Source organism: Lepidochelys olivacea (assembly GCF_965140295.1).
Source record: "Lepidochelys olivacea isolate rLepOli2 genome assembly, chromosome: 15".
NCBI classification, from domain to species: Eukaryota; Metazoa; Chordata; order Testudines; family Cheloniidae; genus Lepidochelys; species Lepidochelys olivacea.
The window spans coordinates 34995281-35022437 of NC_140425.1; the positions used below are offsets into that span (position 1 = coordinate 34995281).

Consider the following 27157-nt stretch of genomic DNA (forward strand, 5'->3'; position numbering starts at 1 on the left):
AAAAGGACTACAGAGAAAACTTTTTAAAAACTATAAACGAACCTACATGCATGCTAATAAGCTTACTAGAGATCACCCCAACCCTAACATGGGCTCTGGCAGAAGAAGTTCTTCAACACCCTAGCCAAGGGGTTTCCTTGTAATTCCAGGTTTATCCCAACTTCGGTTCAAAACAAGCACTGAGTTTTACAGGGTCTCAGTAGACCAGTCCTTCCAACTCTTCTGTAAGTATTGGGGCCATCCAGGGACCAGGAGTCCTATGCATTTGCTAGATAGGAAGAAAGCCCTGAGCCTGTTTAAAACCAGGATATTTATCCAAAAACCGTTTCTTTCTTTGTTGGTCCCTGGAGAATCCAGTTTGAAGTAGTACGTGCAAACCTCTCCAGAAAGTGGCTTCAAAGAGGCCAAAGGAATTACACTGGTACCCCCTCCACCTAGAGGAGTTACATACAGTTCCATACACAACATGCATTTTTAATGCAGTGGACCCCAAAGGTGTTAAGTTAAACCTTACTGAATTAGATTTAATTTAGTAAGGTTTAACTTATCTTAAATCCACAAGGTTTGTCCAGGATATTGTCCATCTGACACAGTTCTCTTTGCCATTATTTCCAGTATAATGAGTTCATATTACACCCAGGCCAATACCATAGCAGTAGGGTTGTGGTAGGCACTGGATTTTAATAGAAAAGGGATTACTGGGCAAAAAGTCTAGAAGACTAGAAACAAGATTGTAGTAGTGATATTCTATATTGTTTTAATTTAGTAGCATTTACATTACAATTGTAGGGGAACATCCCTGTCTCCAAGTCTGTAAAGCAACATGTAAATTTACAGCAGTATCTAAAGGATTATCATTAATAATAATTATAATTATATGTTCTAATACCATTCACCATAATTTATTAAAGGCAAGAAGAAGAGAAATGCATTTACCTGTGTTTACGCCAATCAAAAACCTGCCAACCATCAATAACTCAAACAATCCTGTTGGAAAACTGATCCCCATTAAAATGGAGGCCAGTATCGCTATGAAATTGTTCACCAGAAGAGCTCCTTTTCTAAAAGTAAAAATAACAAAGGTCACAGAAACATACTGTTATAAGAAAAATGCCTTACAATAGTACCGAGAAAAAGCTTTGCATTTCAACAATACAGTACTCACTGGAAATTGGGAGACCTGTTGCCTGCCTACTTTATATTTAACAACAGACATGCCTAATAATGTGTGTGTATGTGATCTCACTCATGCACATGGAGTATGTTTCTTTATTTGCATGCAAGGTGCTTATGGAATACCTGTAAAGTATATGAATTCTTTGCAGCATGCAGGACTGGCTCAAAGGACAGGTGATCAGCGTGCCCGCCCTGGGCAGTGTTGTGATAACTGGGGCTATACATTTACTCTCTAATTGTGAGCTCAACTACAAAAATATGTAAAAGTTCATAAGATGTCAAAATACCCTATAATAACAAACGGTGGGAAAAGGTACAAAAAGCAGACAGAAAAACTCAATTAGTCTAAACAGAAAGGCCTACTGATATGGTTTAAGGACTATGCTGAAATCATGCTTGGCAAAAACCGAAGACATGGAACTGAAAATCAATTAACCAAAACTGGTATGTTGGATTTTAGGCCTAATTGGTGTAAAAAAGATAAGGGAAGGGGCTGTTGCACCCATCGGTCCTTTTTGGGTCCTTAAAGAAAGAGACTTTGTGGGGAAAATAAGGAAGAACAGATGGAGGCTACTGGATAGAGCTTCCCATCATTGCTGCCACCCCCACCATCTCCTGGCAGCAGACCTTCTTCATGCTAATCTTGAGGGATGCCCTGACCAGAGAGAGGGACCCAGTTCACATCGCCACTGCTACCAGCTCCAGCTGAATTCCAGCACCCACTGAGATGAGACAGAATCACACTTTAACAGCAGCTCCAGCCCATATCAACTAACCTCTTCTCTTTCCCCAAAGGACAGGTATCACTGTCTTTGATACCATCTAAGACACTGTTAGACAAGGGTTTTTCCCTTCTAAAACTGTCTCCAGCTAAATGGAAAGGGACAAGGGATGTTGTTAAAATGAAACCCTTACTTAATACTTTACATTTCAAATGTTTTAACTGTTTTTCCTTTTTTTCTGTATCTTTAATAAAAGATTAAAGGGATTTTTAATGGTACGTTTGCCATTGTACTAAGCAGACTGAGGTCTCTCTATACCACTCCTGGACCTTGTTTAACACTGTTTAGTGTTGGACAGTGACTGGGTTATGTTAGCACCTTTGGTTAATACAACATTCAGGGAGCACCAACATTCAGGGAGCACCAAATCCCTGGGGATGGGAGAGAAGGGAGCAGATGATGCAGAACCTCCAAACTGGGCCTGGTTCCAGCCCCTGCCTAGCCCTGGGAGAGAGGTATCTGAAAGTCAACTCCAGCTGCTCTCATTTAGTGGGTCTGGCTCCCACCAGCAACTCCTTTGAGTTGACCACACTGGGAAATCAGAGTTCCTGCATTCCCTTCCACACACTGTTCTGCCCCTATTCCCCAGCTCTCCCTGTGCAAAGTGAGCTCATCAGGAGTGTGGCGCAAAATGCCCCTGTGAGTTGGGGTCTGGGCGGAAAGCACGGCTCTGGGACTGCAGTGGACTGGGAGGGAATGGAGTGGGGATGCCAGTGGGGTGGGGCTGGGCCATGTGCTGTTGTGGGGCAGGAGGGATTGTGGCAGCCTGTGTTCCACTGTTATTTATTAAGAGGCTGGACTCTAGGTCCTGGTCCCAGTCCTCCACCAGCCTTGGCCCAGTCATGTTCACAGAAGACTCCTTTCTCAGAACATGGGGCGCTGTTCCTTGCTCTGGTGCCTGCTGCGTCAGCTGCTGCTTTGAAAAACCCAACACAAATAAAGCTTGCCAGTCATCCTGGGCACCACATCCCTGTTGCCCTACTCCTTTTTACCCTCCTCAGACAGGCAGGACAAGAGTGATGTCGTGGTGGGAGTCTGCTATAGACCACCGGACCAGGGGGATGAGGTGGATGAGGCTTTCTTCCGGCAGCTCGCGGAAGCTACTAAATCACACGCCCTGGTTCTCATGGGTGACTTTAATTTTCCTGATATCTGCTGGGAGAGCAATACAGCGGTGCATAGACAATCCAGGAGGTTTTTGGAAAGCGTAGGGGACAATTTCCTGGCGCAAGTGCTAGAGGAGCCAACTAGGGGGGGAGCTTTTCTTGACCTGCTGCTCACAAACCGGGAAGAATTAGTAGGGGAAGCAAAAGTGGATGGGAATGTGGGAGGCAGTGACCATGAGTTGGTTGAGTTCAGGATCCTGACACAGGGAAGAAAGGTAAGCAGCAGGATACGGACCCTGGACTTCAGGAAAGCAGACTTCGACTCCCTCAGGGAAAGGATGGGTAGGATCCCCTGGGGGACTAACATGAAGGGGAAAGGAGTCCAGGAGAGCTGGCTGTATTTCAAGGAATCCCTGTTGAGGTTACAGGGACAAACCATCCCGATGTGTCGAAAGAATAGTAAATATGGCAGGCGACCAGCTTGGCTTAACGGTGAAATCCTAGCGGATCTTAAACATAAAAAAGAAGCTTACAAGAAGTGGAAGGTTGGACATATGACCAGGGAAGAGTATAAAAATATTGCTCGGGCATGTAGGAATGAAATCAGGAGGGCCAAATCGCACCTGGAGCTGCAGCTAGCGAGAGATGTCAAGAGTAACAAGAAGGGTTTCTTCAGGTATGTTGGCAACAAGAAGAAAGCCAAGGAAAGTGTGGGCCCCTTAATGAACGAGGGAGGCAACCTAGTGACAGAGGATGTGGAAAAAGCTAATGTACTCAATGCTTTTTTTGCCTCTGTCTTCACTAACAAGGTCAGCTCCCAGACTGCTGCGCTGGGTATCACAACATGGGGAATAGATGGCCAGCCCTCTGTGGAGAAAGAGGTGGTTAGGGACTATTTAGAAAAGCTGGACGTGCACAAGTCCATGGGGCCGGACAAGTTGCATCCGAGAGTGCTAAAGGAATTGGCGGCTGTGATTGCAGAGCCATTGGCCATTATCTTTGAAAACTCGTGGCGAACGGGGGAAGTCCTGGATGACTGGAAAAAGGCTAATGTGGTGCCAATCTTTAAAAAAGGGAAGATGGAGGATCCTGGGAACTACAGGCCAGTCAGCCTCACCTCAGTCCCCGGAAAAATCATGGAGCAGGTCCTCAAAGAATCAACCCTGAAGCACTTACATGAGAGGAAAGTGATCAGGAACAGTCAGCATGGATTCACCAAGGGAAGGTCATGCCTGACTAATCTAATCGCCTTCTGTGATGAGATTACTGGTTCTGTGGATGAAGGGAAAGCAGTGGATGTATTGTTTCTTGACTTTAGCAAAGCTTTTGACACCGTCTCCCACAGTATTTTTGTCAGCAAGTTAAAGAAGTATGGGCTGGATGAATGCACTATAAGGTGGGTAGAAAATTGGCTAGATAGTCGGGCTCAACGGGTAGTGATCAATGGCTCCATGTCTAGTTGGCAGCCGGTATCAAGTGGAGTGCCCCAGGGGTCGGTCCTGGGGCCGGTTTTGTTCAATATCTTCAAAAATGATCTGGAGGATGGTGTGGATTACACTCTCAGCAAATTTGCGGATGATACTAAACTGGGAGGAGTGGTAGATACGCTGGAGGACAGGGATAGGATACAGAGGGACCTAGACAAATTGGAGGATTGGGCCAAAAGAAATCTGATGAGGTTCAATAAGGATAAGTGCAGGGTCCTGCACTTAGGACGGAAGAACCCAATGCACAGCTACAGACTAGGGGCCGAATGGCTAGGCAGCAGTTCTGCGGAAAAGGACCTAGGGGTGGCAGTGGACGAGAAGCTGGATATGAGTCAGCAGTGTGCCCTTGTTGCCAAGAAGGCCAATGGCATTTTGGGATGTATAAGTAGGGGCATAGCGAGCAGATCGAGGGACGTGATCGTCCCCCTCTATTCGACATTGGTGAGGCCTCATCTGGAGTACTGTGTCCAGTTTTGGGCCCCACACTACAAGAAGGATGTGCATAAATTGGAAAGAGTCCAGCGAAGGGCAACAAAAATGATTAGGGGTCTGGAACACATGACTTATGAGGAGAGGCTGAGGGAACTGGGATTGTTTAGTCTGCGGAAGAGAAGAATGAGGGGGGATTTGATAGCTGCTTTCAGCTACCTGAGAGGTGGTTCCAGAGAGGATGGTTCTAGACTATTCTCAGTGGTAGAAGAGGACAGGACAAGGAGTAATGGTCTCAAGTTGCAGTGGGGGAGGTTTAGGTTGGATATTAGGAAAAACTTTTTCACTAGGAGGGTGGTGAAACACTGGAATGCGTTACCTAGGGAGGTGGTAGAATCTCCTTCCTTAGAAGTTTTTAAGGTCAGGCTTGACAAAGCCCTGGCTGGGATGATTTAATTGGGGATTGGTCCTGCTTTGAGCAGGGGGTTGGACTAGATGACCTCTTGAGGTCCCTTCCAACCCAGATATTCTATGATTCTATGTATGTGGGAGGGGGAGAGGGTGTTTTCCACCCTGGCCATCAGGACACCTAGGGCCAACCCTGGCAGCATGTGTATACTAGTGTGCAGGTTGTATATCTATACAGGGTGCGTATACGCACGCCTACAATGTCTATCTTCTCTATGACTGTATGTGTTTTATGCTGCATGGAGTGCACATATGCTTAAATATAAAGGGACCTGATTTGATATTGACAAAGAAGGGTTTGATCAGAAGAACTGGACTGGCGGGTTGTAATTCAGGGCTCTTCTTCCAAGTTCATGTGACTGGAGGCCAGCCTGGAGATCATGTCCCAGGGATACTGTAGAAGTTCCCATTCCTTATTAGCTAATACTGATTTCTGTTTCTAGTTAAATAACTGGAAGAGTCTTCTGGATAAAGCATCTTTCCTTCTGAGCTCTTTCTCTATTTGATTTTATCACTTTCCAGGTGCAAAAAGGAAAAGAAAACAGGATTTGCTGCCAAACCTTCCATTGATGTGCTTAACTCACCTGCCTAGTCTAATCGCCATGCTGCCTCCAATGTGAGCTCCACACAGACCTCCAAGGGAAAATATGGAAGCAATGACAGACCAGAGGAGAGTCAGCAAGCTTGGATTCAGTTCTGTCTGATAGCGACTGCTCCAAGTTTCATTTAGGAATTTGTGGATGTGCTGAAAATACAGAGTGGTGAATCAACTTGCATCTCAATAAACAATTGATCACTTAGCCCAAATGCTTGAGATCCCATCCTCAGAGCCAACATGTGTAAGGGGAAACATCTTACTGAATATCAGCCATTCCCGGAAGAGCTGTGTTACACAAAAATGCTACTAACTAGTTGCAAATTAGCAGAATCCTGACTCACTCATACAGCCAAAACATAGTTTCCCTACTTCAAAAAGACTGTTGTGTGCAGTGTTGCTGTCATGCTTTATCTCAGGGGCGACTGCCTTTAAGTAATGGATGAATGATCCTTCCATGTAAAGTTAATAAAGAGCTTTCACGTCTTTCTGAATTAAGGGGTGTGGCTGGGTGGGTGTGACTCTTAATGGAATTCATGCTCCTAAATCACTTGTGCTCTTTTCAAAATCCCCCCCTTAATGTAGATCTCAGAGTAAGAAAGGATTTCTGCGTTACTCAGACAAGAGATGTTATATTAGTCTTGGAAAGTTACTCGTGGGTTTTTATTAACTGAGTCTGTCAAGAAGCTCCAGACTAGTTGGACTGACGGTAGCTAAGGTGGAAAAGACCTATTTGGTCACATACAGTTCATCTCCCAAGAAGCCAATGCAGGCTTGTTCCCTTTTTAGTCTTTTAGCCAGTTTAGTTTTGAAAGTCCCTTCCCAGGGGTGACTCTTCCACAACTCAATAATCTCACTGTTAGAAAATTGATCCTGATAATCAGCCTAAATTTTCTTTTTCTTAATTTGATCCCAGGACTCATAGTAATGCTGTCTTAAGCCACCCTAAGTATTCTTCCTCCTTCCTTGGGACATACACCTTTCATTTATTTGTAAACTGTTAACCTACACACCCACTGAGTGAATCCAATGGAAATTTCATTCTAAGTCCCTGTTTTTAGTGGCTTATAGCATTTTACCACTATCCATGTCTCAGTCCAAATAAAAATCCTAGATGCCCCAAATCATAGGCATCGACTCTGTGGGTGCTGCAGGGCTGGAGCACATACAGAAAAAAATTAGCGGGTGCTTACCACCTCCCAGTAGCCAGCACCTCCCCCCTGCTGGCAGGCAGCCCTGCTGATCAAGTTTTCCCCCTCTCTTCCATCCCGCCTGCTGTAGATCAGCTGTTCTGTGGCGTGCAGGAGGCACTGGGAAGGAGGGGGAAGAGTGGGGACAGGGTGTGCTCTGGGGGGAGGGAGCGGGAAGAGGCAGATGGGGGTGTGGCCTTGGGGGAAAGGGTGGAGTGGGGGCAGAGCAAGGGTGGGAAGAGGGGGGTGGGGTCAGGGTCTGGGATGGAGGGAGGGAGGGGGTCCAAGCACCCCCCAGGTAGAGGGGAAGTCAGCACCTAACACTGTGAAATGACTGCAGATTTCACTTTCAGAGTCTCTGGAATCAGCGTGCATCATACTTTCTGGTCAGCAAAAAATCCAAAGAGCAGACAAACAGCACTATTTTCTCACCCCCTGCTCTCTTTCCAGCATACAACTTATCTGTTCATGGTTAGTATATTTTAACCATACTAAGAGCATTAAATGTTGTAACAAAGGAAAGCTGCAAGTTTAATTGGCAAATCAGTCTGCTGTTAGCAGAAATGCACACCCATCTTTTTCACAGGGCCATTCTACCCCAATTCTCTCTGGGTCCTCTACTGTAAATATGCAGGACACTCAAGACCACTAAGAGCAAGCGCAGAAGCTAAAAGTTGGGTGACAGCTTTTGAGGGACATTTTCAGGTATAAAGAAACGCAAAATTTCTTGACCCCCCCTAAAAATGTCTTTTTCTATCAGCTGCCATGATCCTGCCCGTAACACTTTGTGCTAAGCCAGCCACAGAAGTTAAAGGGTGAAAAGATTTATTTTATCATCTAGGTCCTTCCCTTGAGTCCTCCAAGGAGGATTATGTCCCTCTGATAACTTGTCAGTTGGCACTCTCTGCTGAATTGAACAGACATGGACCAAATCAATGTTATATGTAACTGAAACACAAACTCACTGGAAACTCGCTTGGAAACTCAGAGAGTCATCCAGAATCCTACAGATGAAAGGTCTCCTGCTCCCACTGAAGTCATTGTGAGTTTTGCCATTGACATCAGTGGAACAGAACGGGGCCCAAAATGCACAAGAATGGGAACAATAAAGATGGTGCCTTACCACAGTGGGTGCACTGATAATGGAAACATTATATCCATATTGAAATGTCCCTCCAATTCCGACAGCACAAACAGCCAGAAACAGTGTCCAGCTGGGCAGCTGTAGAAAGAAACAAAGAGTAACCAGGGCATGAGACATGATGGAGCCTAGACTATTAGGAAACAGAAAAGGAGGACTTATGGCACCTTAGAGACTAAGCTTTTGTGAGCTGTAGCTCACGAAAGCTTATGCTCAAATAAATTGGTTAGTCTCTAAGGTGCCACAAGTCCTCCTTTTCTTTTTGTGAATACAGACTACCATGGCTGCTACTCTGATCTCCGTGTGATGTTAAGGACAATGCAGGAACAGCTTCAGTGAAACTGGAGCAGAGATGGTAACACACGCTGCCTTTCAGTAACACCAAACAGTTGCACACATCTCCAAAGTTGCAAGCTGGAGTCCAGGAAACAGAACAGCAGCTTTGCTTGGTACTTTGAGGGCATGTGACTGCCTAAGCTGATACAACGCCTGGGTTCTCACAAAGGCATGTCTAGCGACATAGGTTCTAACATATCTAATGGAGATGAATGGCTTTTAAACTATTAACGGATTAACATTAACTATATATACTAAAAACCAACAAGGGGGCATAGAGCCATGAAAGATCAACCCATGGTCCAGAGGATTTTCTCTTGCACTGAAATGCAGAGGCAGAAATAAGGCCCCTGTTCTGTCACTGTGAACCAGGAGGCAGTTCTGTGCAAACAGATTCTCACCAGGCATTGCAGGGTGTTTCTATACTTTTATTGTTAATGAGAAGCAGTGGTTTTAGAACTGTGCCTTCCTTTGACCATATGCAGAATTGTTCTGTTGCCTCTTGCTCTTCTCTTTTCACAGCTGGAAAAAAGGTCATTACTAATAGCAAGTAAGAGTGCTGAAGACAGGGCGGTTGCCCACTATGGCCCATATCCAGACGTGATGTGTGGGGGTGGACACACAGGGCCACATGCCACCCCCCAGATTTCTGCCAGGGTTTATATTTTTATTTCTTTTTTTGCAGGGAGGGGATTAAAAACATGAGTGCACAGTGGTTTATTTCAAAGCAGAGATGCCAGCAATCGCAAGCTGCTCCCCTTTTGTCCTCCCCCTTTGCAGCCTTCGCTCATGCTGGTGCTGACCCACGAGCGACAATGGGGCCCATGCGTGTGGGGCAAATTCCGCACTTGCCCAAGGCTTGCAGGGTTGGGCCCACCATGGGATCACTGCCAACCCATGGGGCCAGGCACCTGCCCTGGTGTTTGTTCAGGACTCACAAAGGGGATATAAACAGGGCCATGGGGTGGCTAATGCACAGGAGCCCCAGCCAGGGGGACTTTGGAAGCCAGGCTGGAAACCACCCAGCCTCCAGGGGCTCCCGGGTTTCCTGTTGACTCAGAGCTGGTCACATGGTGCCACGGGGCCCACATGGCAGCTGGCGGAGCTGAGCCAATAAAGTAATCTCGGAGGCCGGGTGAGAGGCAGGAGCAACAGCTGGGTGCTGCAGGGAAGGACTACTGCTTTCAGGGAGGGAAAACTGAGGGGAAGGGGAAGGGCCTGCCTGTGGGGGCAGTGAGGTGAGCTTTTCAGGCCAAACCTTCAAATTGTGCCCCTCCCCCCACTTTCAACAGTTACGTGTCACCTCCGTGTGACTCGCACAGTGCTGCAGGCAAAGCAGACAACAACCACCAACTGTTGCTCTTGTCTCATGATTTCTTACTTGTAATTGTACAGAATTATTATTTTTATAATTAATCACTTGATGGAATTAACTCATTATAGGCTTCTACTCTTAGAAATGTCCCCACATTCTTCTTATGAGCACAACAAGTCTTTACAATGCTAACAACGCTGTATTCACTCTAAGGCAAAAAGGTTTCTGTTAGCACCTACCACAGCCATAGGGTCACTGTTCTGGACCTACAGCATATGGACACAAAGAAATTAAGTACTGAATAGTTGATGCTGAATAAACAACAAATAATAATAGTTATGCAGACCAAGCTATCCACAAATGCAGCATCATTGAGGAACAGTGCAGTTCAACAGGTCTGGTATGGAAATAGGAGACAGAACTCATAGGTTCTATTCCCAACTCTGGTACCGACTCCTTGTGTGACCTGAGTAAGCCATTTAAACCACCCCGTGCCTCAGTTTACCATATGTAAAACAGGGATTTTAACCTTTTGTGTACTTTAAACTCTACAGACAAACTGATAAGAATTATTATTTTATTGTTATGGAAGCATATTCATTGCCTTATTTAATTTGAACTAAAACTGTTACATTTTGGGTTAAATCCTTCTTATGATCTGCACTGAGACTCCTATTTCAGTTCTGATTTTTCTTTCTGAAAAGATCCTTCAAGGAACATCTGGTATTGGAGGCAAGGTTAAACACCACATGAGTGCAGGGCTCCATACTTTAAAAAAAAGTAACAAAATCATTAAGATACACACATGTCATACTAAGTAACTGTGTGATCTGATTATTGTCCTTCCTTTCCCACTTCTGCCCATCTCTGTCTGTTTGTCATTCTCACTTGCTATGTCATGTTGTTTAGAACTATGTTCTTCAAAGTTGGAACCATATCTGTACTTGCTGGGTGAGCTGCCCAGCCATGACATTTTGTGACATTATTACATCCATTTAGAAACATGACACTAATCAAAAGGCTGTTCCATTTAACTTCATGGTGGGGCTAAGGAAAGGTTCTGGAAAAGTTCCATGGCAACCTCCCTTTATGTGCGAGAAAAGTCTCAAATCCATTTCCTTATAAGCCTAATTATTTCCTTTGAGAAATTCTGATTTAAAGGTACAGCACAAAATAACTGGAGAAAGTTTCATTTGAAAATCATTGGTAAAGTTACAAAACTCCATACCCCACAGGCATCTTTACTGGTAAGGATAATTCTGCTTACCTTGCTGGGGCTTCTAGGACCTTTCAGCAGAAGCTGGCACTCCATTCTTAGTATTAGGCTGGATTAGATTTCCCTTGCAAACTTTAACAAGCTACAGTACAAGAATGAGAGATGCCATATACATTGAAGTTATTATTAATTATAATTATTATTATTATTATTTGCTATTAGTACTAATGTAAGAAAATTGAGATTCTTTATTCCAGCTCTGGCACTCCAGCTTCTTCCCTTTGGAAGAGTTTTTTTGTGACAGAAATATTCAACTCTCTCATAAAGTCACAGTTTGAAGAGCTCTCTCAATAAACCTTTTGACATTAAACTGTGAAAAATCCCTTCATTTCAGTCACTCAGGGAAACATGCACATTAGCTGTCTTTTAGTTATGGGCAATATTTTGGCCAGTAAAGAAAGCAAAAGGACAATTACCTTGTGATTTGCTGTCAAGTTTCCCACTGTCCATGATCCTGTAATAGTTTGCTTACTGCATTCCATTGATTATAGATTGAAGAGTGGAGTTAATAAAATTAAACAGTGTGTGAAACCAGAAGACCTTGTCCCTAAACACAACTCTTTAATCTGCTGGCCCTTCAGGCACAAGTAGGAAGCACTGAGCTTCTCATCTGACTAGGATTTAACACACTGCCCAGAACAACTGACCCAGATCTGAACTAACGCATGGCACCAGCTCTGAGGGAGGAGAATTAATTACTGTCAGCTTCTGTAAATACTGGAAGCTTACAAAGTATGGGATAAAAGCTCAAAATAATAAGGAATATATTTAGCTATTTATTTTATTGTCCCCAAGCAACTTTGCTGAGAGGTTTCTTAGCCATGCTGGAGGATGGTGAGATTCATCACTCAACAGACCAGTATTTCCTTTACCATTTTGTCATGTATATAGGAAGGTCACTGGAGACTGAACATTTTGAGTGAATGTACAAACTTCAGGGTACATAAAAAACCTGTGACTGACATTTTTTATTCCCAAGTTTAGTGCTTTTAATTAGGTACCCTCTGCATGTCCAGTCTTCACCTTCTGGCATGCAGTGGGGAGCATGCTCCATTTTCTTTAGAAAGAAATTGCAGACGAGTGTTTTTTTCAAATGTCATTTGCTTCATTTGGATTCAAGGATTTGGCTGGAAGGGGGTGATCAGGGATGGAGAGGGAAGAAAGGAAGGAGACAGTGGGAAGAAGGCGGGGTCTGGGCAGAGTGGGGGCGGGGCCTGAGGCACAGCAGGGGTGGAGTAGGGCTGGGGCCACAGGCAGAAGAGGTGGGCTGGGGACTAGCCTCGCCAAGTGGCAGCGTCACCAACCACCTATGACAGCAGGTAAGAACGTCGGCTCCCGCACACCCAGCGTGCTGCAGTCTCCTTAGGCAGGGGCCATATTCACAGAGCTGAATGCACCGGCGTAGTGTATTCTGCGTGAAGGAGAGGGTATGGGGAACTGTGACTCTCTGCCACCGTGAGGTGGGCTGGGTGGCTTGGTATCCTTTGCTGCCTCATCCCTCCCCTTCCCCCACGCTGTGGGCCCAGGCTACCATTGGGCATGGGGGCACCAGTTTAATAACACTGCGTAGCGCCCATAAATCCTCCTACCCCCCTGACTCCCAGCATGCCCCAGTGTGCACATGTGTGTGCATACACACCCTGGAGCTATAAGTCCCAGCATGCCCCAGCTTCGGCCTTACCCCTCCCACCGGAACTACAACTCCCAGCATGCCCCAGTATGCACATGTGTGTGCATACACACCCTGGAACTACAACTCCCAGCATGCCCCAGCTTCGGCCTTACCCCTCCCACCGGAACTATGACTCCCAGCATGCCCCAGTATGCACATGTGTGTGCATACACACCCTGGAGCTATCAGTCCCAGCATGCCCCAGCTTCGGTCTTACCCCTCCCACCAGAACTACAACTCCCAGCATGCCCCAGCTTTGGTCTTACCCCTCCCACCGGAACTACGACTCCCAGCATGCCCCGTTATCCACATGCGCGCGCAGTCAGACCCTGGAACTACAACTCCCAGCATGCCCCAGCTTCGGTCTTACCCCTCCCACCGGAACTACGACTCCCAGCGTCCCGCGGCCGCTGCGCGTCGTCTCCGGCGCGGAGAAAGGCCTGGAAGGGAGCGCGGCTGAGGGGCCCGGTCCGCCCCGGGGCCGGCCTGGAGGTTGGTGCGCGGCCCGGGGAGCGGCCTCCCTCAGGGGCTATTTTAGTCCCGCGGGTGCTTCTGAGGGGGCGCGGGGCCCTGGAGCGGCCTGCCGCGCTCCAGGGCGCCTGGTCTGTCCCCGCGGCGCCGGCGTGTGTCTGGGGTCCGTTACCGCTGGAACCCGCGGCTGGCTTGACGCCTCCTGCGGGGCCCCTGCGGTCCGCTCCGTTATGCCGGCAGAAGATGCTCGCGCCGGCGCCGCGCCGCGCGGGCCGTTACCTCAGGGCTGCGTCTCTCCGGGGCAGGAGCAGTCCCCGCGCCTGAGAGAATTCGGCCTGGTCTGCGCTGCCGCGTGGTCGGGCGGGAAATCTCGCAGCGGGGGTGAGAGCGCTCCCCCGAGCGCTGTAAAGCGGCGTGTGGAGAGTGCGCCGGCGGGCGGCTGCTCCCCGCGCCGGGAGGCAGGGCGGGTTGGGGGCTGGGAGCGCTTCTCCCAACGCCGGGGCCGCGACTACACAGCACCTTGAAGCGCCGGCGTGGCCGCGCTCTAACGCTGAGTAGCGAAGACGTGCTAGGCAGCTTCAGCCACGCAGCTGTGCCCCTCAGCGCCCTGGCCCCTAGCTGCTGTTGGTTGGCAGGAGAGAGTTTTCCTGCCGGCAGAAAACTTCCACCCCGCACGAGTGGCAGCAGCTCTGTTGGCAGGAGAGTGCCCCTGCTGACACAGCACTGTCCACACACGCGCTTTTCATTGGTAAAACTTTTGTCATTCGGGGGGGGTGTATTTTTTTTAACACCCCTGAACTACAAAAGTTTTGCCGATGAAGTGCCCATGTAGACATACCCTTAGGCTTTGCCTACGCTGGCAATTGAAAGACAAAACTTTTGTCCTTCAGAGGTGTTTTAAAAAACAAACAAACAAACACAACAACCCCGGCCCAAAAGACAAAAGTTTTGTCTAGGACAAGCACTGGTGTGAACAGTGCTTTGTTGCTCCCACTGACAATGCGAACACCGCTCATTGCGGGTGGAAGATTTTTGTCCGCAGGAGAGCTGTCTCCTGCTGACAAACAGTGGCTACACTGTGCCTCTTTTAGTGGCATGGCTGCAGCGGCACAGCTGCGTGGTGTAGACGTAACCATAGTTAAGCAGACTTAACCTCTGTCGTAGGCACCACTAGGTCAACAGAAGAATTCTTCCCTTGATCTAGCTTCCATCTCTGAGGATGGATCACAGCGACTGGCGAACCCCTCCTATTTCTGTAGCAAGTATCTGCACTGAAGTGATAAAGTGGCACAACTGCAGCTGTGCAATTGTCACATTTTAAGTGTAGACATAACCTTAGTTTGTTGGAGAAACTAGTGAATGATACCAGCAAAAGAACTGTTTTGCCTGTATAACTGCATCCGCACTAGGGTTCTTACTGACATCATTTTATCATTAAGACAAAAGCACACCCTAACCAACAAGACCATGCCAGCAAAACCTCTAATATAGACCTGGCCTTTTCCTCGCTGATGCTTATGCGGTATGTTTGCTTATAGTCACTCTGTTCTGGGTTGGTTTGTCTTTTCCCCCAGGTACAGATGAAAATGACAACCCTGGGCAGATCCTTTCAAGGAGTTCCTCCTGTTCCTTCTGTGGAGTTTCCTCAGGCTCCAGCAACTCTTCCTGACGGTACCTTCCAACCTGGAATCATACAGACTCAATCTCAGCCTGGAGCTGTTGGTTATGAATATCCCCAACAAACCATGGTGGTTACAGCAGGGAACAGAAATAATATAGTAGAAGGCTCTGACTTCAGCAGCTCATACTTGCAAAGTAACCTGGACCTTTCTTCCCTAGCTGCAACTGGAAGCTATAATGAGGGATTGACTATTGCAACAGTTTCTTTCACAAACACTGAAAACCCACCAGTCTTATTGCAACAGCAGAGTTGCACCCAGTAAGTACAAAAATAAACAAGGGAAAGGTGGGGGATAGCATCTCTTATTTATAGTGTATTTTTCTGAATGTCATAATTGGATGCTGAAATGTGGGCTTGATTTAAAAGCTATAATGTTTTTACTAAAAAGAAGTTATGTCCATCTGTTTGCATTTGGAAAGGAAGATGTCTGTCTGTATCTGTACGAGTTTTTTCATGAAGTTGATAGATTTCCACTCCATACGGCTAAATGCAGTGCCTTGTGTAATGACACATTTCAGAGTAGCAGCTGTGTTAGTCTGTACACCCATTTTTTCATGTCCTGCGTGTATATAAATCTCACTGTTTTCCACTGAATGCATCTGATGAAGTGAGCTGTAGCTCACGAAAGCTTATGCTCAAATAAATTGGTTAGTCTCTAAGGTGCCACAAGTACTCCTTTTCTTTTTGCGAATACAGATTAACACGGCTGCTACTCTGAAACCTGTCATTATGCAAGGCCCTGCATTTAGCCGTATGGAGTGGAAATATATCGACTTCATGAAAAAACTCACACACATACAGACAGACATCATCTTCCTTTCCAAATGCAAACAGACGGACATAACACCCATTTTTTCATGTCCTGTGTGTATATAAGTCGCCTCACTGTATTTTCCACTGAATGCAGCTGATGAAGTGAGCTGTAGCTCACGACTGCTACTCTGAAACCTGTCAACGTTTTTACTGCTTTTTCTGTTTGTTTGGTGGTCTTCGCTCTCCAGGTGTGTTTCTTGTAGCACAAGGACATTGGTGTTTTGAATCTGAAGGGTCATTGTGGTGTAATCGCACTTTGTGATGGATAAGCTCTCAATGTTGAGCTGCGTAATTTGCAGTGATGGGCCTATTTGAAGTAAGGTGTGAGCCGTTATTGCCATTGTTTTATGACCAGGAAGTCCTTAAAGTCCCAGGGTTTTGCCTTCCCTGTAGGCAGTGGACTGCACTCACCCACATGTTGAGCTACAAACCCTGCGATGCATCACAGAACAATTCCCCATTCATGCTTACAGTGGTGGTACAGAGATATCCACCCAGATACTCTAAAAGCATTAGAATGGCTTTAGAATCTTAACATTGAATTATAATCCCAGCCCGTTGCTTCTCAAATGCCATACAAAAGGAGACGGCTGCATTCTTTTTAATGTGGATGAAAAGTGTGTGTATCCAGATCAGTATTACACTGCAGATTTTTGATTATTCTGTTTCTGTGGTTAGTTTGATTAATGTGCCATTAAACCATGTTAAGAGACTAAAGCTTCACAATTGGAAAAAGGCAAATACAGTGCCCATCTTTAAAAAAGGGAAGAAGGAGAGTCTGGGGAACTACAGACCCGTCAGCTTCACCTCAGTCCTGGAAAAATCATGGAGCAGGTCATCAGTGAGTCCATTTTGAAGCACTTGGAGAGGAAGGTGATCAGGAACAGTCCACATGGATTCACGAAGCGCAAGTCATGCCTGACCAACCTGATTGCCTTCTATGATGAGATAAACTGGCTCTGTGGATATGGGGAAAGCGGTGGACATGATATATCTTGACTTTAGCAAAGCTTTAGATACGGCCTCCCACAGTATTCTTGCCAGCAAGTTAAAGTAGTATGGATTGGATGAATGGACGATAAAGTGGATAGAAAGCTGGCTAGGTTGTTGGGCTCAACGGGTAGTGATCAATGGCTTGATGTCTGGTTGGCAGCCGGTATCGAGTGGAGTGCCTAAGGGGTCAGTCCTGGGGCTATTTTTTTCCCCATCATCTTCATTAATGATCTGGATGATGGGATGGATTGCACGCTCAGCAAGTTCTCGGATCACACTAAGGTGGGGGGGAGAGGTAGATGCGCTGGAGGGAGGGATAGGGTCTAGAGTAACCTAGACAAATTGGAGGATTGGGCCAAAAGAAATCTGATGAGATTCAGCAAGGACAAGTGCAGAGTCCTGCACTTAGTATGGAAGAATCCCATGCACCGCTACAGGCTGGGGACTGGCTGGCGAAGCGGCAGTTCTGCAGAAAAGGACCTGGGGATTACAGGGGATGAGAAGCTGGATATGAATCAACAGTGTGCCCTTGTTGCCAAGAAGGCTAACGGCATATTGGGCTGCATTATTAGGAGCGTTGCCAGCAGATTGAGGGAAGTGATTATTCCCGTCTATTTGGCACTGGTGAGGCCATGTCTGGAGTATTGCTTCCAGTTTTGGTCCTCCCACTACAGAAAGGATGTGGACAAACTGGAGAGAGTCCAGCAGAGGGCAAGGAAAATGATCAGGGGGCTGGGGCACATGATTTTATGAGGAGAGTCTGAGGGAACTAGGCTTATTTAGTCTGCAGAAGAGAAGAGTGAGGGGGGATTTGATAGCTGCTTTCAACGACCTGAAAGGGGGTTCCAAAGAGGATGGAGCTTGGCTGTTCTCAGTGGTGGCAGATGACAGAACAAGGAGTAATGGTCTCAAGTTGCAGTGTGGGAGGTCTAGGTTGGATATTAAGAAACACTATTTCACTAGGAGGGTGGTGAAGCATTGGAATGGGTTACCTAGGAGGTGGTGGAACCTCCATCCTTAGAGGTTTTTAAGGCCCTGCTTGACAAAGCCCTGGCTGGGATGATTTAGTTGGGGTTGGTCCCTGTTTGAGCAGCGGGTTGGACTAGATGATCTCCTGAGGTCTCTTCCAACCCTAATTTATGATTCTATGATAATTAAGCACTCACTTCAAGAAACAGCAATGCTTCAGGAAAAATAAATCTATTTCTTTCCCACCTTCCTCTACAAACATAGTACAGGAAAGAAACTTCATGGAAATCAGCAAAAGGCAACTGAGCAAACCCTGTGTTAGTGTTCTGTCTTTATTTTTGGGAGCAAAAATACATGTGTAATGTTTAAAATGTCATGCTTCACACTTATCTGAACTTGCCTTCTACTTTGGCCATCATGGTTGAGACTAGTTACCAGATGATCCAAATGTTGCCCTATTTCAATTATATTCAGGTAACTAATTTCAAGGAGAGATGAGCGAAGGTAAACTGCTTCCCTTTATACTCCAACTGCTTTCTTTTTAGTTAACAGATATGTTTCTAGATTAATGCATCTTTGGCTCTCTTTTTCCCCTCATCTGATTATATCAAGGTGACCTGTACACTGAAAGCCATGGAACATCGCCCGCCAGAAACATATGCTTTAATTTTCTTGATCACGCTCAATTCTATCCAAAGGTGTAAAACACTGTTACTAGTCAAATAACTGTTCATTCTCCCTTTCCAGAGTTTCTCTTCGCTGTGGAAAGAAGCATAAACTAGAGGAAGAGGTGGATGGGTAAGTTTAACTTGTCTTCAGTGAACTGCTTTTAGCCTGATTCGCTCTCTGTCCTGTGTGGTGGAGGGAAGTGAATGATGCATGATCCAGGGTAGAGCTCAAAAGATTGCACTGTGCTTGGGTGAGGGAATCTTTCCCAATACTACTGCTGTTTGGAACCTTTCTCAATTTGTTTTTTCCTGAACATAAACAGAAACCTTGAATCCACTCCAGTGTGTATAATACAAATCTAACTGAATGTGTGATTCTGATTTTCTTGAAAAGGCATTTTTGTATTTATGAGGAGCTAAAATTTCTTCTTGTACATTGGAAGTGAAGTCTTTCTTAACAGACAAAGTATGCAGCTCTGTAGAAATAGGTTTGACAGACAAAGATCTTAATAGTTTTTTACAATGTCAGAGATTTCTCTGTTGCCAACTATAAATTTGCTTTGTTTCCTAGTTGCCCTGTGAAGAAGAAGAGACTGATTGAAACTGTGCACTACTCTCCGAATCCCAGCACTGAAGAGATTCTCTGTGCAGGTCAGCAGGCAGCTGGGGAGGTAGCAAGGCAGTGCATTGGTAGTCTTCATGAAGCTGGCTTGTTAGAAATTCCCTGTGAAGATATGGATCAGACAATGGGGGAACATCAGTGCGAGGTTGCCCGCAGGAAGCTTCAGGAAATTGAGGACAGGTAAACGCAGGGATTGAGTAGAGTGGGTTTTTTACTAGCTTTCCCTTTATTCATAGGCATCATCTAAGGGATAACTGAGTTTATTGTAGTGGGGTGACAGCACCACTATAAGTAGGGTTGAGATTAGCTTACTGTTTAACAACTGATTTTTTTTTTGAAGTGCTCTAAAATCCACATGGTGACTTGGATTGTCATAACCTCATGAGAATCTGAGATACAGTGATTGGTCCAAATTTGAGGTAATTGTGAGCAAGGCATTCTCAAGATAAAGTCCCCCCAAAAACAAAAAATATCAACATTTTTCAGTTCTTAACTTTATTTTGACACACAGGGAGCTCAAACTATGCCTCTTATCCTCCCTGAATTGGTGTTATGGAGTCAGGATTGATTTCAGCTAGTGTCCGGCACCCACTGCCCATTTAGGGATACAGTATTACAGTTATTCAGGGTTAAAGATAAATTTACGATGTTGCACAAGCTAGAGAAAGTTGCAAGCCAGAATTTTTGCAGGCAGCCTGACATGGTCACTGGGAAACTCAGGGTGACGTCCTGTAGCCATTGCATCTGAGCAACACCTATGTACTACAAGTTAAAGTCCTGCCCTTGGCAGCTTGCTGAGAACGTGTTATGCATTCTTTCTGCCTGCATTACCTAGGGGCTCCTTCTGGAAGATTTGCCCTTAGAGCAAAGCTTCTGGTTTGAGATCTAGTATTTCAGTGTTCTAAAATTCATATGCATACTCAAATTTTACTTAAGTATTGTCAAGGAAAATAGCATAAATTAAGAGAGGAAAGATTGAATGAATGATACTAGTAAGAAGTAGCATAAAGGTAATGTAACTATGCCACATGTTCAGGAAATGTTTCTCACCATCTGTCTTACATCCGTGGCCCCTGTTGTAGTATTTGAACATCTGTCTTTAATGTATTTATTCTCATGACACAGGGAGGGAGGTGATATTGTCTCCATTTTACAGATGTGGAACTGAGGCACAGAGAGACGTAAGTGATTTGCCCCAGAGCTGAGAGTTGAACCTGGGGTCTCCCAAGTCCTAGGCTAGTATGCTAGCCAGTGGACCATCCATCCTTTCTGGCTGGGACTCTTGTGAAAGGAGCTGTTGAGCATCAGGAAACACATTCATAATAGAAGGCCTTATTTTAAGGACTGGTATAAGGTCAACTATTGCAGCACCAGGATACTGTTGTCAGTCAAAAGAGTAACAAACTTTATGATAATCTTGGAAAAATAAATACGGAAAACAAAATTGAAATTTCTGTAATTCATCCAGTCTACACAAACCAAGGATTCACACTTATCAGTTTCATCCTTCAAAGTGCTGTAGCTCCTGTGAAAAAGGGTCTAAAGAAAATGTAGTCATAGTTGTTTTTTTTTTAAATCAGTCACAGTAAACTTCAAAGTTGGTATCCCCCCCCCACTTCATACAGAAAAATAAGCATTGCAGAAACTACAGTGAACACTTTAAAATGATACTTCAGCCCACAAGACAGTATTTTTTGGATTTCAGTAGCTTAAATATAGATGCACTCGGTGTTCTGAAAGGGTACACAGTGCTGCAGGTCAACCTTAAATCAGTGTTAACAAAGTTTTGTAGCAGTGAGTTACACCTTTAGATCGATTAGTCTGTGATGTGAGATCTGACTTTTGTAACAGCTGTCTGGATCTGCACTGTGAGGTCCATAGTAGAATACATACAGGATTTTTCTGTTTGCCCTTTTCTAGGATTTTGGTTGCACTGCTGGGGTATATTTGTGGATATTCTTAGAAATTTATATACAAGAGCTTTACCAAAAATGCAATTTTTGCAGTGCATCCTAAATGGTAAAGCTTTGGGTCATTCTAATCCGTACTCTGAGCAGCTGTAGCATGGGGTCACCAAAATTCAGGACCTTTCAGAGAGGCTGAAAATAATTTTTGATGCTGAACTACAGGGAGCTGGGAAGATGAAATTGCGGCTTAACTCTATATTGTGTGGTTGAACTGCATACTCTCCCCTGAATGGGATTTCAATTAGCAATAGGTATACATATTTGTCAGTGATATGGTCAATAATAAGATGTATTATTTCCCCCTTTCCTGCCTCCACTCTTAGGATAATTGATGAAGATGAAGATGTTCATGCTGATGGGAATACTAGCAATCTGCCCACCCTTGTCCTGTCTGATACTCTTCAAAAGGGACTGAGGAGGGATTTTGATCAAGTCCTGACAAAAAAAATAATAGAATCCATGTAAGTTCTTGAGGAAATGTTGGAGCAACACAGATAACATACCCAAATGGGGAAAAGGGGTTTGCCTACAGAGTCCATCTCTCCTCTGTTGAGCAAGAGTTGATTTCACTGTGATTCTTTATAGCATTACTGTTGGAAGACTCTTTGATAATGTGTTTGTGATGTACAGTACTATATTGTGTAGCAGGGCATTATATGTAATTGCTAAACATAGAGTACTTGCAATTTACAGAAGAATGCTGAATTCGTATAGACTAAAAACTCTGTTTTATGGTCCCTATAATACATAATGTTATATACTCTCTCAGTTTCACTAACCTTATGGCCTGCTGTTCATATATGTAAGTTTCCATATCAAGGGAAAGGTCTCATAGTGTCCTGAACAATAGTGAGCTTCATGGCTGGTGCAGTGGGAGAGAAGAATTATTTCATGTTGTACATTGGGTTAGAATTGAGAGTAATGGAATGAACTTAAGAAAGGGGAAACTTATGATGAAAATAAGGAAAAACTTCCTGTTAGCTGTGAAATAATCTCCCAAGGGGAGGAATTGAACTTTCTCCAGAAGTTCGGAGAAAACACTAGTGCATGTGCTTTGGGGGGACGCTTCTGCACAGACAGTGACTTAAGTGGATGATGAAATTAGGTAGTTTTCATTTGTCACAGCTGTGATTGAGAGTTTTGATTAAACTAAGACTCCATCCCTTCTAGGAGCCGTCCCTCCATGGAGCTGGTGCTCTGGAAACCTCTCCCTGAATTCCTCACAGACAAACTGAAATCTGTTTCTGTTGCTAAAAACTACAAGCAGCAGGGGACAGAAGGGAGCCAGGCTAAGCAATCAACTCTTGGAGCTGCCTTCCAGCCACAAACTGAAACATTCTCTGAAGCACAACAAACTGTGTTGTCTCCAGGTCTATATAGTAGCTTGGGAACATCTGGATGTGTAGAAGAGGAGATGGAATTATAGAAGCCAGATTTCAAGCTGAAATGGTGAATTTCTGAAGGTTTCTGTGGCTGATTTTTACTCCCTCTACCTTCCAGGTATGAGGTGTGGACCTGAAGTTGTTTTTGTTTGTTTTGTTTTTGTTTGTTTTTTGTTTTCTGGGTAACAACCAGAAGAATCTGGAGTTGGGCAGTCGCAACTTTAGGATGTTGAAGAGAAGCTTTATAGACTGTTAAAAGCAGCATCTTTTACAAGAAGTTCAGTGGCCTTTTGAGCAAGGTAGAGGTTCTCCAAATGGCTTATTGGGCCTGTCCTCTTAGTTGCCTTTGTAAAGAGTAAAATGCAGAGATTGAATGTAACAGTGGTTCAGACCCCCCACTTATACTTGGTGAGCCATTAAGACTTTGGGGCATATGCTTGGCTCAGTCTGTTAGCTTCATGAGAGGCTACTCAAATGTACTGAAAGGAGAAGATATCTCTGATTAGTCACAGAAAGAAAAACAATCCCTCGATCTACTTGGCTTGACCTTAAAATGTAAATATAGAAATTATCTGTGCTGCAGTGTGATGGGGGTGAGAAGTTATAACTCAACACTAGACTCATATGGTCTAGTTTTGGTAGAAAGTTAAATCAGTGACTCAATCGGAAGCTGGTTACTAAATTTCGCCTAAGGGCCAGTTAAAAATGTTCAGTTTTCTCTGAACTCATAAAGCAGAAGCCTAGAGGATGTTTTCAGCTGATTGGTTTGGCATTTTATCTTTTGTGGCCGTTCTCTCTTGTTATGCATCAGATTGGAAAGCCAGACGTTGCCCTTGGTAATATTTGTGACATGGCTGGTGCTGAATTCACTGACACCTTTTGATTTTAATCTCGATAAATGATAATTTGTGAATCAGATATAGAGGCACTGCTTTAACTGAGCTTTGGGTAAATGTCTCAGTAAGAGCCAAATCCTACATGACTAATCTCAAACTTCGATGCATTAGTAAAGTGAGCAGAATTTGTGTCTAAGTAAACCTGGACTTAGTGGTTTATGTAAACCAGAAACACTTACGTCATTAAAACTATTCTCTGTTTTTCTGGAGTTTCAGATTGCATCTGGATTATTAATTTATACTGCAGGAATTTATTCCAGCTAATGATACTGCAGGAAAGGAATCCAGTTAGCTACTTATTAGAAAATAGTACAAAAATTTATCAGTATTCAGTAAACCGTGTAATCTTCTCAGTCAACGAAGAGTCAGTCTTAAGGTTTCCTTGAAGACATCTGAACTGAGGTTCCTCTTGTGAAAATATTCTTCTGGGTAAAGGTGGTATTAGGATGGTAATTCCCAATCTGTTTTCCTTGACTTCCCCCATACTAGAAGGAAGCCCATGCAGTAGCTCCTCAGCAAAGCAGCTTTAGATTTATTGGAAAAGCAACTATCTACACTTCTTTGCTTTGCACAATACCTTAATAGTTTATGTGGTGAGACATTCTTCTAGTTAAAAACCCATCATATGGATTTTAAAATCAAAACTTTAATTTGCAGTCAGCATTTCTGCTCCTTTGGCTGGCAGTGGCATTTTATAAGAGAGGAGACAGTCTTTCTGACATGGGCCTTTGGGGGTAGGTAGAGAAGTTCCATTTCTGTCAGCTGTTAACTCAGTTTTCTATCCTGCTCTTCTTGCCCAAGATTCTGGAAGAGCTTTAATGTTTAATATTTAAACAATGTTTAAGAAGTACATGTTAAAAATTATTCTGAATTTTGAACCAGCATTGAAGTAGGCTGGAAACCGTTGTATAACTTGACATCTGAAACCTTGATTTCTCTACTGGGCAAATGTGTGTAGCTTTCTTCTGCTCTTGTATCTAACTTTTTATGTGAGGTTGGTGAAAACCTCTTATATTAGTATGTAAAACATCTCATGTGAATGTCATTAACCTACTAAACAGACTTAAATTCTATAGCATCTAAGAGGCTGTAACGTTACTGCGTGTAAAAATAATGAAAACAGTGGGATGCTGGAGGGAAGACGATGACCTCCATTTTGTGAGGTTAGAAGGTGTTGCAGTGCTTCCAAACAGATACCTGCTCCAAGCTTGTATGACTTTGGAAAAGGTTCAAAGTTCAGATTGCGCTTATTTGATGGCTCTGGTCCTAAATTAACTGAATGAGAAGAAGGAAATATTCATATGGTTAATGGAACCATCTTGTCAATACTTAAAATTATGGTACAGAGGAACATGGAGGATGTTAGAAAGCTGATAAGTGTGAAATCCAAGTAGGGCTCTTTTTTTCCTCTTAAAAATATTACTTGATTTTTAAAAACTTGTTTTTTCATCTGAACTTCTAAAGGAAAAAATGTGTAGATACTGTGTCTATTTATAGTCTTAACTCCTTTGCATATCACATGTGTGCCAAAGGTTGCTATTCAGATGTATATTTACTCCTTGCGTTCTTTGCTGATGCAATTTCCACTGAGCCCTAATCCTACTCTACCACTTGAATTGAGATTTCTCAGTGGATTATTGGCCATGTGTTCATTGGCCTAAGCAGGGGGATGACTTTATCTCTAAAGCAGTTCAGCTTTTATTAGCAAACATCTAATTTGGTTTTCAGACATCTTTTCTGTTTTATATTAAGGGGAAACAGTTCAAAGCTCTTTCTGTATTGATGCGGGAAAGGGAAAACTGCTTCCTGTCCGGAAAGTAAATGGAATGCTAATTGAACTGAAACTTGCTTTAAGAAAACGTGTGGGCGGCTGCAGGTGTGGGTGGCTGCAGTCGTTACAGTTCAGTCTATTGTTAGCTTTCTTAAAAGGTTTTTTGGTTAGTTCTGCATGTTAAGTGAGATGGCACAAATGGTGCAGTTCTGGGAAAATTCTTGCTGGATGTTTTATTTTGAAATATGAAAAATCTCATTCTGGTCTGTTTTCTGTTGGGACCAAATCACCATTTGTATGTCATCGTTTTTCAATAAAATTTTTCATGTTTTTTAGATTGCTGTGCGATGTTCTTGCTGTAAAACACACCGGAAATTAAGATGAAAGCTAGACAGGTGGAGTTCAGTTGGTTTTAAGAGGCCTTTCTGTGCAGAAATTAGGGTAAAGTAGCCTCATGCCTCTGTAGCTCATTGTGCAGCCTAAATAGGAGTTCCACTTGAGACACTGAAATCCTCCCTTCTGCCCCTTTGCTGTGTTCAAGGTATAGGGAAAAAGAGTTGGAAATGGGATTAATAACACAAGTTTCATAGTTAATCTATAATTTCTCACTGGGGATGTGAGAGGAAATAATACTTTACCCTTTTCTAGCACCGTCCATCTATAGGCCTTCAATCACTTCAGCAAACATTAAGCAGGCATCCCCATGAGCATGGTCAATATTATTTCCATTTTACAGAGAGGAAACATGAAGTATAGTGATTAAGTGGTTTGTCCATGTTTTGCACCGACTAGACCATCTACATTAAACAATATTAATGTTCCTCCAAACTAGGTCAAACGTGGATCACTTGCAATACGCTTCATGTCCATACACAAGTGCTTCTAATGTCTGTCAGCCATTCCCAGTATCAGAACAATTGCACCAGATCCAGGTAAGTTTGAAGACCTTCCCCATAGACTGGATCAGTTCAGACTGCTTCCATATTAACGTAGACTGAAGGTGCAGGTATTGTAGAGTTGCACCAGCTCTGTTGTTCGTCCCACTATAATTCTACAAGGTTTCTGCCTGCCATTTTGACAAGTCATAGTGTTGATTCTGTTTCCTGTCTGCCTTTTCATTTTCACCCATTGTGTTTCTGTGAAAGCCTAGGGGCAGCCATCTTTGCCTGGTATCCTTTTGAGCAGGGCTTGCAGCAGCCAAGGTGATTCTTTTGGTTTCAGTAGTAACCAGTCTGTGTTGATTTGCAATACTTTAATTTAGAATTAGTAGTGCTGTCCATCTTAAACTTCATAAGCATGCACAGGTGGCTAGGTGTGACAATGGCAAAATTAAAATATAGTACACACTATATTGCATTTAAATATTATATTAAAAAAGCAGTACTACAAAGCCAGTATCTCATCCTATTCAGCTTCATGCGTAGCTTGCAAGCCTCCCTTTGCTGAGTTGATGGTTCCAGTGTTCTAATGGAGCATAGCTGTCATAAGAGGTCATGGGTATGGAGGGAGAGGCGATCTCTCATGTACCTGGAGCCAATCCCATGGAGAGGGCAGATTGTTTCCTGAACTGGACTCTGTGGTCAGTAGGGAGCCAGCACAAAGAGCTGAGCACTGAGGTGATGTGTTACTACGTATGTGGACAACTGTTCTGTATCAGATGGAGCTTGTAGGCATGTGGCCTTACTCCTAGATGGGAACTGCACTAATAAAGCCTGAAGGTGTCACATGTGGTTTGCTGTGTGGCTAGATTTGTGCCCAGTAGGATGGGGCATAGTCTTCTGATCAGAGGCAGATGGAATTGGACTTCCTGCTATGTGGTCTTGCAGTAGCACTGGGGAGTCCAAATGTCCTCCAAGGCTGCAGACTGATCTACCAGTCATAATAGTTGTTGCAATGGAGGATGTTACAGAGGAGGTATATTCTTCAGTTTCCTTCTTCCCACCAATGCTGC

The 27157-nt window shown here is 44.3% G+C and overlaps 2 protein-coding genes across 5 annotated transcripts in view; one reads left to right on the forward strand and one right to left on the reverse strand.

Annotated features, from left to right (window-relative positions):
* LOC311531817 (solute carrier family 2, facilitated glucose transporter member 11-like) overlaps positions 1–13817 on the reverse strand; it is a 33010-nt gene extending 19193 nt beyond the window's left edge. The window contains exons 1-6 of one of the 4 annotated variants that reach the window (XM_084649565.1): positions 13344–13484; positions 11718–11772; positions 11293–11383; positions 8357–8455; positions 6033–6193; positions 937–1061 (exon numbers count right to left, since the gene is read on the reverse strand). In XM_084649565.1, coding sequence (XP_084505691.1) covers positions 937–1061; positions 6033–6193; positions 8357–8455; positions 11293–11337 — 430 coding nt within the window. In that variant the 5' untranslated portion in view covers positions 11338–11383; positions 11718–11772; positions 13344–13484. Of the gene's footprint in view, positions 1–936; positions 1062–6032; positions 6194–8356; positions 8456–11292; positions 11384–11717; positions 11773–13239; positions 13259–13343; positions 13485–13723 lie in introns of those variants that run through there. The other 3 variants (XM_084649566.1, XM_084649567.1, XM_084649568.1) reach the window with 3 other exon arrangements.
* Positions 13359–25543, forward strand: CCDC117 (coiled-coil domain containing 117). The gene is made up of 6 exons (XM_084649569.1): positions 13359–13465; positions 15019–15383; positions 18648–18698; positions 19140–19370; positions 21481–21618; positions 22328–25543. The coding sequence occupies exons 2-6, from the start codon at positions 15025–15027 to the stop codon at positions 22581–22583; spliced, it is 1035 nt and encodes a 344-aa protein (XP_084505695.1). The 5' UTR covers positions 13359–13465; positions 15019–15024; the 3' UTR covers positions 22584–25543.
* The last annotated feature ends 1614 nt before the right edge of the window (positions 25544–27157 follow it).

Bases quoted from the DNA above. Each gene is read 5' to 3' on its own strand.
- CCDC117 (XM_084649569.1), top strand. From the start codon at position 15,025: ATGAAAATGACAACCCTGGGCAGATCCTTTCAAGGAGTTCCTCCTGTT. The intron at 15,384-18,647 runs GTAAGTACAAAA...CTCCCTTTCCAG, and splicing joins CAACAGCAGAGTTGCACCCA to AGTTTCTCTTCGCTGTGGAA. The intron at 19,371-21,480 runs GTAAACGCAGGG...CTCCACTCTTAG, and splicing joins CTTCAGGAAATTGAGGACAG to GATAATTGATGAAGATGAAG.